This window comes from Silurus meridionalis, chromosome 25 (assembly GCF_014805685.1).
Source record: "Silurus meridionalis isolate SWU-2019-XX chromosome 25, ASM1480568v1, whole genome shotgun sequence".
Lineage (NCBI taxonomy): Eukaryota > Metazoa > Chordata > Actinopteri > Siluriformes > Siluridae > Silurus > Silurus meridionalis.
The window spans coordinates 8,167,501-8,181,639 of NC_060908.1; the positions used below are offsets into that span (position 1 = coordinate 8,167,501).

At 40.2% G+C, this 14,139-nt stretch overlaps 1 protein-coding gene across 2 annotated transcripts; it reads left to right on the forward strand.

Moving 5' to 3' along the window:
- Window positions 1-6,273: 6,273 nt before the first annotated feature.
- atf5a (activating transcription factor 5a) lies at window positions 6,274-12,976 on the forward strand. 2 transcript variants are annotated; one of them, XM_046839805.1, is made up of 5 exons: window positions 6,274-6,577; window positions 6,768-7,059; window positions 8,709-8,954; window positions 9,296-10,514; window positions 10,908-12,976. In XM_046839805.1, the coding sequence occupies exons 3-5, from the start codon at window positions 8,813-8,815 to the stop codon at window positions 11,092-11,094; spliced, it is 1,548 nt and encodes a 515-aa protein (XP_046695761.1). In that variant the 5' UTR covers window positions 6,274-6,577; window positions 6,768-7,059; window positions 8,709-8,812; the 3' UTR covers window positions 11,095-12,976. The 2 variants fall into 2 exon arrangements, with proteins under 2 accessions (XP_046695761.1, XP_046695760.1); XM_046839804.1 differs by having other exon boundaries at window positions 6,274-7,059.
- Window positions 12,977-14,139: the final 1,163 nt, after the last annotated feature.

Below are 14,139 nucleotides of genomic sequence, written 5' to 3' on the forward strand. Positions count from 1 at the left end.
TACTGTCCAAACAGCAGACAGAAAGACAGACGTTCTCACCCATATGGTTTTGTACAAGCTATTACATTAATATTAGCACATCCAAAACACCAGTGCAGGTTTAAAAGACATATAAACGTACCCATTTAATAATCGTATCTGCCTTCTTCTCGGTCATAATGTCAGACTAATGGGATCATTCCCAGTTTTAATGCTTTCTCCCAGGAACAGTGTGATAAATCAGCAAAATGTCTGCATACAAACTAGTCCCGCCTGCTTTCCATGCAGCAGACGGCCTATTAGTTAATTGGCCATTATCATAAGCTTTAGTGTTTCAACAAACTAATTAGTTATGCGATCTGTTTTTGCTTTTCTGCGGACAAAAGCGAGCAGACAGGCGTATTGCTCAGGTTATTTCCCCAAGAAATACTAGCTTACTGAATAAGACGATGATATAAAATAAATCTCTCCGACGAGATTTCTGGCAGCCTTCTCTTTGTTGGTCTGAAACGCATTGTTATGGTCTGTGGCCAGCCGTTTGATAGAGTATCAAGTCATTTTCTTCGAACTTCACATGTTTTGATCGCATGTGCAAGAAACAGAGGACGGAGGGGAGGGAAGAACGCACAGACAACAATGAATTCCGGGGGATACGGTGATGAAATTGTGATGTAACCGCCACTAACATGTGCCATACATGAAGTTAGCGTGCTGCGTCCTCAACTTCCGCGTGGCGCAGGCGGAGGGGCCACTTCTGCATGGCCGGAAAGGAAAGCAAAATAATATGAATAGTAATAATAATTTCCCACAAACCTCACATACATTGGACTCTTTGTGACGTTTAGTCTTTGATTTGGACTACTGATCGCTTCTAAAGCTATTTGTGCCCGAGGTCTCCTTCAGAGAATCGGGTTCGCATTCAAACGCATGAACGTAAATCCCAAAGCCGCTGAGAGTAAATGATGTATATGGACAGCTTGACTTCAGAGAGGAGCAGAGACATGTCCCAAGATCTACAGGGCGGGTTTCGTACTGTCTAGTTAATCAACTGTGGAGTGAATCGCAGGCCTACGGGTGGATGCATGGGCAGCATCAGCTATTGTTTCACGAGATTGAAAGTGGAAAAAAAACTCAATGCACAATGACTGATGCATCCACAGCATGAACTTTAGAGCCGTCAGTGACTGAGGTACCCATGTGTGCCTTGCTGACTTTCTCTCACGCTTTGCGCAAACAGGGCGCCCCGGCGGACCAATTAACGCGCGGCGAGATGGGAGAGTCAGCGCTTTCCTGGGAGAAGATCCCCGCACTTCAACAACCATTATTATCTCACTCCCGACCACGTTACGACCGCACTCGCGAAGATTGCATCAGGTCTGGCTTTTCTTTTTTTTTGCATCTTCCGAGGCCGAAGAAGCGACTTACGAGAGGAATTACTGTATCACCGTATCTTCAGAAGCGCGCCGCTTTGATTCTGGTGACGGCGCGTTGGAGAGAGCATGGTTATACTGCCACCAGCAATCAGGCTTAAACAGCAGCACTTTCTCATCAAACCTTATACATTGTCTGTTGCTAATGTCAAGACTTCTTCAACATCCTTTATAAGGTCATTAGGTTATTTAGCAAGAGGCCTTTGGTGCCAAACTGTTGGTTTTCTGTAGGTTGCCGCTGTGTTTGGTGCCATAAGGGGTAATTAAAAAATAAACATTACTATGTATTTCTATTTGTAAGTAATTAAAGCTAAATAAATTGACCTTTAGCAGCACTGATGTACCTTCAAACCTTCATACATCTATTCAAATGTACAAACAATGCACTTTCTCAGATAAAACAGACACTGAAGGAACAAAAGATGCTCCCTACATGGTACAATCCTGGTGACAAAGAAAGATTGTGGTATCACTGGTATCACTGTTCCTAACGGTACATTGGTCAATCGTAAGCTTGGATTATTGTTTTTTTTTTGCTGAGCTACACACAATCCCCTTCTGATTGCAGGGGTTTCCTTGGTGGTCTCTGGTTTTCTCCTGTCCAAAACCTGATTTCCAAATATGTCATATAGCTTTTTGCTAAAATACCCCTAGAGGTGAGAGTGTTTAAATGTGTGTGTGATGCACTGCCATCTCATGAGTTGTCCTGCCTCACACCCAGCACTGTTGCACCCAACCCTGACAAAGATAAAGTGATTGCATGTTACTGAACACATTTCTGAGAGTGTAGGATGGCCAGCTCATAATTCATACAGCAGTCCTGTAATAGAACTTTGTTTTATTAATCCCAAATTATTTTGAAATATTGTTTAGTATGGTAGGAAGGTTTCCCAATGGACAACCTCCTGTCCTGTGTATGGTCAAGTTTTCACTACAATATGTGAGAGCAAACTTAACTCAAAACTCCTGCTAATTGGTTTTGCTTTCATAAATATACAGGGAGTGCAGAATTATTAGGCAAATGAGTATTTTGACCACATCATCCTCGTTATGCATGTTGTCTTACTCCAAGCTGTATAGGCTGGAAAGCCTACTACCAATTAAGCATATTAGGTGATGTGCATCTCTGTAATGAGAAGGGGTGTGGTCTAATGACATCAACACCCTATATCAGGTGTGCATAATTATTAGGCAACTTCCTTTCCTTTGGCAAAATGGGTCAAAAGAAGGACTTGACAGGCTCAGAAAAGTCAAAAATAGTGAGATATATTGCAGAGGGATGCAGCAGTCTTAAAATAGCCAAGCTTCTGAAGCGTGATCATCGAACAATCAAGCGTTTCATTCAAAATAGTCGACAGGGTCGCAAGAAGCGTGTGGAAAAACCAAGGCGCAAAATAACTGCCCGTGAACTGAGAAAAGTCAAGCGTGCAGCTGCCAAGATGCCACTTGCCACCAGTTTGGCCATATTTCAGAGCTGCAACATCACTGAGTGCCCAAAAGCACAAGGTGTGCAATACTCAGAGACATGGCCAAGGTAAGAAAGGCAGAAAGTCGACCACCACTGAACAAGACACACAAGCTGAAACGTCAAGACTGGGCCAAGAAATATCTCAAGACTGATTTTTCTAAGGTTTTATGGACTGATGAAATGAGAGTGAGTCTTGATGGGCCAGATGGATGGGCCCGTGGCTGGATTGGTAAAGGGCAGAGAGCTCCAGTCCGACTCAGGCGCCAGCAAGGTGGAGGTGGAGTACTGGTTTGGGCTGGTATCATCAAAGATGAGCTTGTGGGGCCTTTTCGGGTTGAGGATGGAGTCAAGCTGAACTCCCAGTCCTACTGCCAGTTTCTGGAAGACACCTTCTTCAAGCAGTGGTACAGGAAGAAGTCTGCATCCTTCAAGAAAAACATGATTTTCATGCAGGACAATGCTCCATCACACACGTCCAAGTACTCCACAGCGTGGCTGGCAAGAAAGGGTATAAAAGAAGAAAATCTAATGATATGGCCTCCTTGTTCACCTGATCTGAACCCCATTGAGAACCTGTGGTCCATCATCAAATGTGCGATTTACAAGGAGGAAAACAGTACACCTCTCTGAACAGTGTCTGGGAGGCTGTGGTTGCTGCTGCACGCAATGTTGATGGTGAACAGATCAAAACACTGACAGAATCCATGGATGGCAGGCTTTTGAGTGTCCTTGCAAAGAAAGGTGGCTATATTGGTCACTGATTTGTTTTTGTTTGGTTTTGAATGTCAGAAATGTATATTTGTGAATGTTGAGATGTTATATTGGTTTCACTGGTAAAAATAAATAATTGAAATGGGTATGAATTTGTTTTTTGTTAAGTTGCCTAATAATTATGCACAGTAATAGTCACCTGCACACACAGATATCCCCCTAAAATAGCTAAAACTAAAAACTACTTCCAAAAATATTCAGCTTTGATATTAATGAGTTTTTTGTGTTCATTGAGAACATGGTTGTTGTTCAAATTAAATCCTCAAATAAAATTAATCCTCAAAAATACAACTTGCCTAATAATTCTGCACTCCCTGTATATTGCTGTTTTTGTCACTAAGTTGAAAACAGTAAGTCAGTATTCTACTTTAAATCAAACTCCAATATGGAAAAATATGATGTATATGAAAAAAGATGACTCCCAGTTCTTGTATTGGACCCAGATCATTCTGGTCACCTGTTAATGGGTTAAAAAAAAAAAAAAATGCGATGATGCATTAGGCCAGAGGTTTCCGACTATTGCTCCTTGTACATTTTCATGTTTTTTTCTGGTTTAAACACAACTGACTCAACTTATTTACAGCTGTTCCTGAGTTAAACTGGTGCATTAGACAAGTGGAAAGCATGGACATGAGTTAAGGGGTACTCCAAAACCAGAAATATCCTGTCATTTAAACTGTTTGTAGGTAACTTCTTCTTTCAAGAGACACACACCTGTATGGCGCATTAACCTTAGCTTTTAGCTTGGGTTAAATACTAATGCAACATATCTGGTGTGGTATATATTTCCATCTACTATCATTCTACTAAAATCCTCACCACACTGCTACTACACTGATGGCTCATTGATGCTTTATTGATTTTACTGCCAGTAAACATCTTGCAGCTCTGCTTCACTCTGTACATTCTGCATCCGCAATAATTATTACTGTATATATTTGGAATTCATAGAATATTCTAGAGTATCATCGAAATATCTTGATGCATCTTTATTTATACATCACACATCATACAAATGTATTTTGTATACATAATACACAAGTTATATACACAGTGTAGAACTTTTGTACAGTTGTACATACAATTTACAAATCTCATATCGTAAATGTATATATCTCATATTCTTTAACTCTATAGTCTCTTGCACACATCTTGCTCTGAATTCTTTTTGCTAAATGTTATTTTCTTTTATAGATCTCTTTCTTTCATTCTTTCTTTCTCTCCCTCTCTCTCTCACACACATCTATCTATCTATCTATCTATCTATCTATCTATCTATCTATCTATCTATCTATCTATCTATCTATCTATCTATCTGTCTGTCTGTCTGTCTGTCTGTCTGTCTGTCTGTCTGCCTGTCTGTCTGGCTGTCTGGCTGTCTGTCTATCGTTCCATCGTTCTATCGTTCTGTATAATATTAAATATAAAGAAAAATACTTTATGTTAGACAAGGGCAGCTTTAACTTATCAAAGTCTACTTGTTGAACGCGGGGGGAAAACAAGACATTTTTTCAGGGAGTGACACTTCTCAGAGTTGAGAAGCAAAGCTGTTAGAAACACGGGCCGGGAGAGGGAGCAAATCCCATCGCAAATCCCATGGCAACAGCAACCAGAAAACAGGTCTAAAATAGGGGGCAGTGTTCGCTATTGCTATAGCAACAGGAAGACGTAGCTCCTTCAATCAGCTTTAGGATTTGCTGAGGCTGGAAAAAAACAAAGACTGATTCTTTCCTATTAAACGCGATTAAAACTTTTAATAGGATGCAGACTTCATATGACCCTCCGACCCCAAAGCCACAAGCTGGATTTATTCTGTGAGATACTCTAAGGCAAAACTGACACATGCACCTAGTGCCAATTCTATAGCTTACTACACTTGAGGTAAAATTACAAACACTTACAATTAAAACGTTTCAAAGTCAAACATTGGAAAAATTATTCCTCCTCAAAAAAAAAAAAAAAAAAAAAAAAGAACGCATTTATAGTATAGCAATGCTCGCTGTTTGAATGCGCGTGCGCAGAACGTATCGCCCGGTCTTTTTGTTATTTTGGGGTTAAGAATGAAAGGTAGCTATCTGCTAAGGCACTGATGCCATTCCACCTGTTTGGCCACACTCTGAAAAGCGGTATATGTAAATATATATCAAAGTATATCATGGCTTCATTTTAAGTGTTTTGTATGAATTAACATCAACAAATAAATCTGGATCGTTTGAGTGTAGACATCCAGATGATGCAGAAGGAGCATCATGCAAACAGCATCTCAAAGCAAACGTGGACCTGGACAGTTTTTCTCTGGTGTAAGTGGTTATCTTTATTTATTAAACAATATATGTATCATGGTGCTTCTTGTAATCTGAGAGAAAATCAAGTACATGTTTGTAATGTATAAACTATGCACATATACACTCTCCCCCCATAAAAACCCCCACAATTCAATCAGCAGCAATAATGTCCTCATGCCAGGAGCACTGCTGTGAGATCAGCGCTATAAGAATAACAGCAGCAGAGAAATATAATCAAAGATCGACAAAAACATTCAACATTGTGTTCTTCTTCTGCTCTAAAAAAAAGTTGAGTCGAAAGAGTGTAAAACTTCTCGGCTGTTTTACTCTCGGGATGTTTACGTGGAACATGTGCACGGAGAAACGCTTAGGTACAAGCCAGTTGGGTGAAACGTCCCACTCGAGCCGTCCAATCTGATGAGCTCAAAGCTTGACTGGAGCCAATAGCAGCGCGGCGGTTTTATCCGCGCCAGCCAATCAGCGCGCAGCTTGCGTGCGCTGATGCAACTAAGCTGCAACAATAGCCTCGTATCTCCTGGGTAGCAAAAAAAAAGTGTTCTTCCTCGACGTAGCAAATTAAATAGTCCCGCTGAATCCATACATCCCGATAACGAGGAAGTTTTCTTGTCTGGTTGAAAACCCATGTAAGAACTCTCTAAACTGATTCGACTGATGGTGTGAACCTGGAATTAACAGACTTCCGGGTTTTTAAACGTGTCCAAGAGCACATGCAGGTTGGGGGGGGGGGTGCGGGTTGTCGTCAGGTCTTATAGACTTATAGGGCATGTCTGGGTGTTGAAACCTATCTGATTGTAGGCGTTGTTTACTACGCAGGAAAGTCTGCGAGGGAGCTGTGCAGTCGGGGCGGAGGGATCTACAAGGACCGGCACATGAGCGCATGACGCAGCCGGTTGCTAGGTGTGGATGACCTGATGATGATGATGCTTTCACTCAATTAAGCGTGTTCCCAGTCATCAACTCGATCACAACAAAGCGAGAGCAGCTCCACTTCTGTCCCGGCCACTCCGAAGGAGACATGGCTTTTTGATTCAGCAACCGCGTCGACTCTCCACCAAGCGCCGTGCTTTGCTGCAGCAACGCACCCCAAACTCAAAAACATAATGGAGTAAGTGAAACTTGCTTCTTACTTTTTGCGGAGTTGATTTCTTCTTATTTTTTTTTTATAAGGATGCTTTTTCTAATGCTGTAACAGTACAGGGGATTGCCTATCGTGGATACTGAGCTCTGTGTTATTTAGATCCACATGATGCATTACAGTAGATAAGGAAAATAAGGAGAAAGTTTTGTTTACTTCAGTTACTTTGCTGTATTCATTCAACTGTTGCTACAAAACAATGGATTTATACAGTAACCTAATGTTATACAACGGCTTGTTAGTTTTTACTGTTGTTACAGTGATATTATAGAATAATAACACAATGTTTTTACAACATAGTTGCTTTAGTGTTGTGTTTGTATACTCAAGTGTGTTTTGGACAGTTAACAGGTCTGGCTTTCTATTTCTGGTTTTTACAATCTCAAGTAATAGACATGCAATAGCTTTTTTAAGAAGCCTCTGAATATGAGCTGCGCAAAAAAAAAAAAAAAAAAAAAACATTAACAGCCTGGTTAAAAATATAGAGGTGAAATGGTGCCAGTGTATGTAATTCAATCTTTAAAAAAAATATCAATAAAAGCGCTTGGTGGCACTGGATGTAATGTTTCCTCAGAATAAACTTTCCTTCTGCCTTGATTTTAAGTGACCTTATTTCACGTGAGCGTTCAGCAATGTGCGTTACAAAGTTGATTCTCTGCTGCTCGAGGTACCTTGAAAACAAAGGGACAAGGAGTTGAGGGCATTAAGACCAAACTGACACCTTGCATTACGTCATTGGCTGCATCCCACGTGCACGATGAGTTTTGTGCTACTAGAACTGGGTGGCTTGTGCATGTTTTGTTTGTCTGACAGAGTTCATCTGGGCTCCGGGTTTTTATCATGGTCATATCGATACTATGCTTTTGCATGCCAGATGTTGTGTTGTTTACACAACTAAAGTGTGTGATGTTTGGGTCCTGGATTAGAGTGTAGGCACGTTGCATTATGGAGAGTGCTGGCGAGTGTTTTCATGCTGTGTTAGTAGAGCTTCTGATTATGTTTGTTAAGTGTTTTTCATTAATATTAGCCTTTTGTGATCATGCTTGATTCTGCTTGATTGTAATACAGTAGAAATGAATGTTTAATTGGTGATTATTGTTACTTATGTGTTAATGATGGTATTATTTAAAGTAGCTACATGTGTTCCTGTGATGGAGAGAGAGAAGCAATAGGTTTATTTGGTACAGCTTGAGCACCTACTGGTTCACTGGGAGCTCAGCTGAGACTATTAAGTGGGCACAGGAGACTGAGATGGATGGAACAGGTTTAGCGGTAGCCTAAATTGGTCCCCTGACAATCGCAGATGTTTCCTGAGTGATGCTGAAATGAAAGGGGTCATTTACCTCATCAATGTCTAGTGTAATTGTGATTGATGCATTTTTCCGAGATGCAAAAAAAATGTTTACTGGTGTCATCAAAGACTTTTTGTATCTCGACAGCACCGTGGCGGTCGAAGGAGGAAAGGCTTTTCATACAGAGGATTTCTCTGCATAAGTTTATTAAAAAAAAAATATATATCCATTTTTGGAATCATATCCCAGTCATCTGAAATTATGCAAAGTTTTGCGATAGGCTTCTCTGATCCATCCATCTTGTTTTTTTTTTTTTTTTTTTTTTAGGTTTCATAATGCGTACCCAGCCCTGTTTTCTGTGGCTCAACTCACTAACAACACTATCGTGCACCACAAGCTCGGACAGTTGAATCGTAGAATCATCAGACAGAATGATGGCAATGTCGGCGCCCATATGGAAGGCTCTACTTGGATGCCCGGCAGACCCCCTCGCTCTCTCTCACCCACAGGCTAACCACAGCCAATTGGAGAGGCGCAGAGGGGAGGGGCCAGAGGAGAGCCAGCACTTAATTGGTGAGTTGCAGTGAGTACAGTTTTTTATTTTCCCAGTTTCAGGTGGGCACCGCACTGCAGCACATTTTCTCCTCCTTGAACAGTGAGTAAAACTACCAATGTGTGTCTGTTTAAAAATGTTTCTGGTGTACATTTGAACTGTTTGATATAAAATAATGCTATCGATTTTTAATGCTTTTGTATTTATAAACAATATCGATATATGATTTTTAACAAAATCCTGTAGTAAGGCGGACATGCTAACTGTTTTTTTTCTTGTAAATTTTTTTTTTTATTTACTTTTTTTTTTTTTTTTTAATTATGCAGTTATCAGGTTTTGATTATTTTTACTCTCCCAATAGGTGATGGTCTCAGTGACTGGATGACGGAAGAAGTGGATTTCTCCTCGTACCTCCCAACCCCTCACTCCTCTCCCTCCCCCAATGCATCCCTTCCCCCTTCGCCCCTCCAGCATGACATCCAGGTGCCCTCTGATTTGGAGGTCATGACATCTCTGCTGCAGGAAGAGCTTGCTCAGCTGGAGGATTACTTCCTGTCTGACCCGCTCCCAGAGAAAGTCTCCAAACTGGGCAAATGCGACAAGGGGCCACCACCAGTGGGCCCCTCTTCATACTACCAATTGCCCTATGCATCATATTCTGCTTCCAGCCAATCAGAATCTAGCCCCCTACTTGTTACCCTAGCAACTGGGGAACTAGACCTGCTGAGCTTTTGTGGGGGTCCCATTGGCCGATCAAAGATGCCAAGACACGCCCCCTACGGATGCAGTCGTCCCACTGCGAACGTTTGCAACCGCAAGAGAGTTTCTGACGGGGTGAAGGTGAGTGACGGCTACGAGAATGGCATTTGGAGTTCCAAAGGAAATACCTCAGGTAACTCAGCTGTTGCGCTTAATGGTAGCTACAGCTGTGTGGAAGATGAACGGGTGGTGGGCAAAGGTTACTGCTTGGGCAGTGCAGTGGAGATTCGGAGATGTGCCATTTTACCCAAAGAAGAAAAGAACTGCCGCTACTCAGACGAAGCAATCGGCATAAGCAAAGTTGTAAGCAACGGCTATGGCTTTGTTGGGCCCATTCAAGTCCCACACAAAAAAGAAGAGATGATGATGTATGGTGTCAGAGAAGTCAACATGAATGAAATGGATGGAAGTGGCGAGTTGGAGATGATGACCGAAAGCAAAACAGCCATTGGCGATGTAGCCAAGTCTAACATCCCCTGGAAGAGCGAGTCCAATGAAGGATGCTATCTTCAAGGAAGACCACATGATGAGGCCTACCACAACTTTCTAGGGTCCATCAACGAGCCAGTAAAAGCAGAAGCTGTTGAGATGCATCGTCAACATAACGACTATCATTGCAGCTTTCTGGAAGGTCAAGGCCATGACTGCTTGAGTGAAGACAGACATGGACACGAAATGGGTGCTCATTGCACCAGAGGTGTCTGTGCACTGAAGGAAGAGCCCTGCATCCTGAAACCAGACCTGGATGTCTCCCCAATGGAAAACAACCAAGGAGAACGTAAACAGAAGAAGAGAGATCAGAACAAGACTGCAGCTCACAGGTATAGCCTTTCCCACCACCAGGCACTAACATTAAACATGGACTGTATGCTAGATTACTGAACAAGTGTATGTGGTTGATCTTGTTTTATTACTTTCCTTATACATTTTTTTTTACGGAAAACGTTTGCACAATTGAAAATCTAAAGCGGATAGTAAAGTCGTAAAAAAAAAAAAAATTATCAAATATATTGGACATGGATAATTTTCGAAGCCTGAAAAGCCTAAGCATGTAAGCATAAAACAAGCATTCCATCGCAAATTACTAAATTATATATACGTTTTAGAATAAAACATGATACAAGGGACAACACCAACCACACCCTCTCTAAAACAAATGGAAAAAAGGATTTATTAGCGATACAAAAACTTTAAACGTTTGACTTTTTCAACAGGTATCGGCAGAGGAAGAGAGCAGAGCTGGACTCATTGGAGGAACAGCTTCATGGCCTGGAGGGAAGAAACCGAGAACTTCGGGACAAGGCTGAATCAGTGGAGCGAGAGATCCAGTACGTGAAAGACCTTCTGATCGAGGTGTACAAGGCCCGCAGTCAACGCCTAAAACAAGAGGCCAGCGGCTGAGCTGAACTTGGTAGCCTGACAATTGATGATTGTCCTGCAAGTAGAATTGATAGTGCTCTAAATATGGATTGGAATTTAAGTTGGAATGATTTCTGATCGAATGTCTTTATTTATTTATTTATTTTTTCCTCTTGTTTTTGGATGGGGCGGGAGGGTGTACTCTTGCACGTTATGTTAACCAATAACTTTTCGTTACAAACTGACAAGTCCATCAACAGCTGCAGCACAAACTTCCACTTTTTTCAATTTCAACTCCAAGTCAAATAAATATGCACTGTGATTCTGTCATGGGTTAAATGACAGTTGGCTTTTGTGTGGGCCTCCTTTTTTCCAAGAATAGATAAAACGGGTCCTATTTTCATGTCCTTTTAGGAATTGATGTAACACTGAACACACAAATAAAGCACATTTTTTTAGTTTACACAATGCTATAACTTAATATCATGACCTGCACCGATTTTAATTTATTAGAATGCAGAGAATTTTAATTTTTTTATTTAATTTGATTTATTTATTATTTTTGTTGTTGTTGAAATTATTTGTAAGCAGTTTCAAGGGTTGTAGCACTTGGCAATAGCGTAATTCTTCCATTGACAACGAATAAGCACTAATATCAGTAAGCAATGTTTTTTTCCAAACCAATTGACTTTCAGGGGAATTACTCTTTTGAAAATGAATATTCCCTCAGGAATAACAAGCCTAAATTTTGTTTTTCATTACATCCCCGATATAGGTTAGTCCTGCAGCTCAGGTATGCTATCTATGTCCAAAGTCACGGAAGTATGTCAGTTTGTAACTTGATGCTGAAGATATGGCACTGCCTAATGTTATGTGTGTTGAGTTCATAATGTTTTAGTCTTGCATGCCTAATATTTCATGGTTTTTGATGCCTTTTGTTCTTTCTTTTGGTTTGAACGGGATGTTAAACATTACAGCATATCTCTATTGCTAAAAAAAGACCTGTTATATATCCTCTTTGCTTAGTCATTTCATAGAAAGAGTGGCATTTTTCAGTTCACAAACTACTGTTTGGCCCAATGTCTCTGCTGTAATTGCGAAAACAATCAGGGTTTGTGATTTTATAAGGCTTGTTTAATCTGATTTGAAATATGGTGTCCTAGTGGGTAGCACACACACACACACACACACACACACACACACACAATCTCTCACACACACAAATCTTTATAGCTCAACAGCTTTTTTTATATCTCCACTAGAATGCTTGAGATGGTTTTAAAGCATTTATTTAGCTTTAGCTCAAATTTCTTCTTCCTAGCAATATTTATTCAACATTTTCATTCATGTAATCTAACATTAATTGCAAATAGGGTTGCGTACAATGAAATGTTTTTTTTCTTTTCTAATTTTTACAGTCTATATATCAAATTTATGTATCCAGCTAAATAGTCTGGTGATATTTTTTATTGGATGTGCTTACATATGGAACTACAAGGGAAAAAAAATCCAGACGCAATTTGATTTTTTTTTACACGTTACACGTTTAATTCAAGCTTCCTGTCTACCTTCAAAAGAACAACTAGCAATACCTTTATTTTCTTAAGCCTTCTGAATACGTAGCCTAGCACAGATATTGAGAGAGCTAAGCGCCTTATTGAATTTAAATCTGCTTTCCTCTTGGCGGTATACAATCATGTTTGTGAGAAATGAGCAGACTGTGGTGTGTCATCTTGTGAAGCTGATAGAAATGTTGGAACTCATGAGCTACGCGGCCGAGCCACGTTGTTGTTTTACACACGTTCACACCAGCTGAAAGACCAAGACCAGACATTTCGATGCGTCATTTTTTTTCTCCCCCAGTTGATTGCTTTGTGTTTTCTTGTCATTCCTTTGATTCCAATAAAGTGATTTGTGTAAGCAATAGTGCATCTCGATGCTGATGACTTCACCAACAGATGGTTTTTTTTTTATTTATTTATTTTGGGAGGTGTACATATCTGAAATCTAAAATATAGATATATCAAAATACAAAAAAAACCAAACAAACACGTATAATTCATACCCATGTTTAAGACTGAATTATTATTTGGTAAATTATCATTAGGATTTCTTTGGTCAGAGGTTCGGGTAGCTGTCAGTAGGTTCATTACTGTAAGGATTTTTTTTATTCATTTCTTCAAGCTGTCTTCGAAGAAAAAAATGCTAGAACAAAATTTGGGGGATTTATTAAAATGCAGCACTAAATTCTTCAGCTCTATGTAAATATTATTTTGCGTCTAATTTGTGAGGCAGCTTTTAAACCCACAGGCGCATACAAACGAAAATATTTAGAAACCCATGTCAGACCGTTAGTTTCCAGGTTTCTGATCAATCTAAATCCTAATTAGGCTGCACGCCAGTACAGGGAACTGGGAGGCTTGCTGTTTATCCTAACAGACTGTGGACATGCTTTTTTACTGACAGTTTGAGTTGTTCGTTATAGCCTGTATACTGCACCGGCAGCCTTCATCTCCTAACCGCTTCATCGGTTTTTCTCTTTCTATAAACATACACACACACACACACACACACACACTCTCGGAACTGAAATAGCACACCGGCAAAAAAATGTTCCTCCCTCCGTTCTTAAAATAGGCAATGTGAAAATAGCCTATATTTTCCTTTTAATATCGACCTGAATAAATGACTAGTGGAGGGAAAATAATAATAATAATTAAAAAAACACTGGGGTGAACAAAATTCACCAGAGAGCTGCAGCGTTAATTAATTTGACCACATTCCCGAGCGGATATACTGAAATCCCAGCAAAAAAATCTTAATATCTATCAAATTTCACATTTTATAATATTTAAAAAAGAAATCGTAGTGTTGGCAAAATTGTACCACCTCCAGCCTACACACATGCTTATGACCGGCCGCAACTAAATAACCTGAAGGTTGACACCGACCGAAACTTAAAATTTGGATTGGTTTATTTTGACCTTTTTGTTCATTAATATTATCTTTTGTAAGCTTAATTAGAAATATTGGTAATAAATAAAGCATGTCCAGACTCAACGGCGTGCAGATCACCTGTTTCTAAAA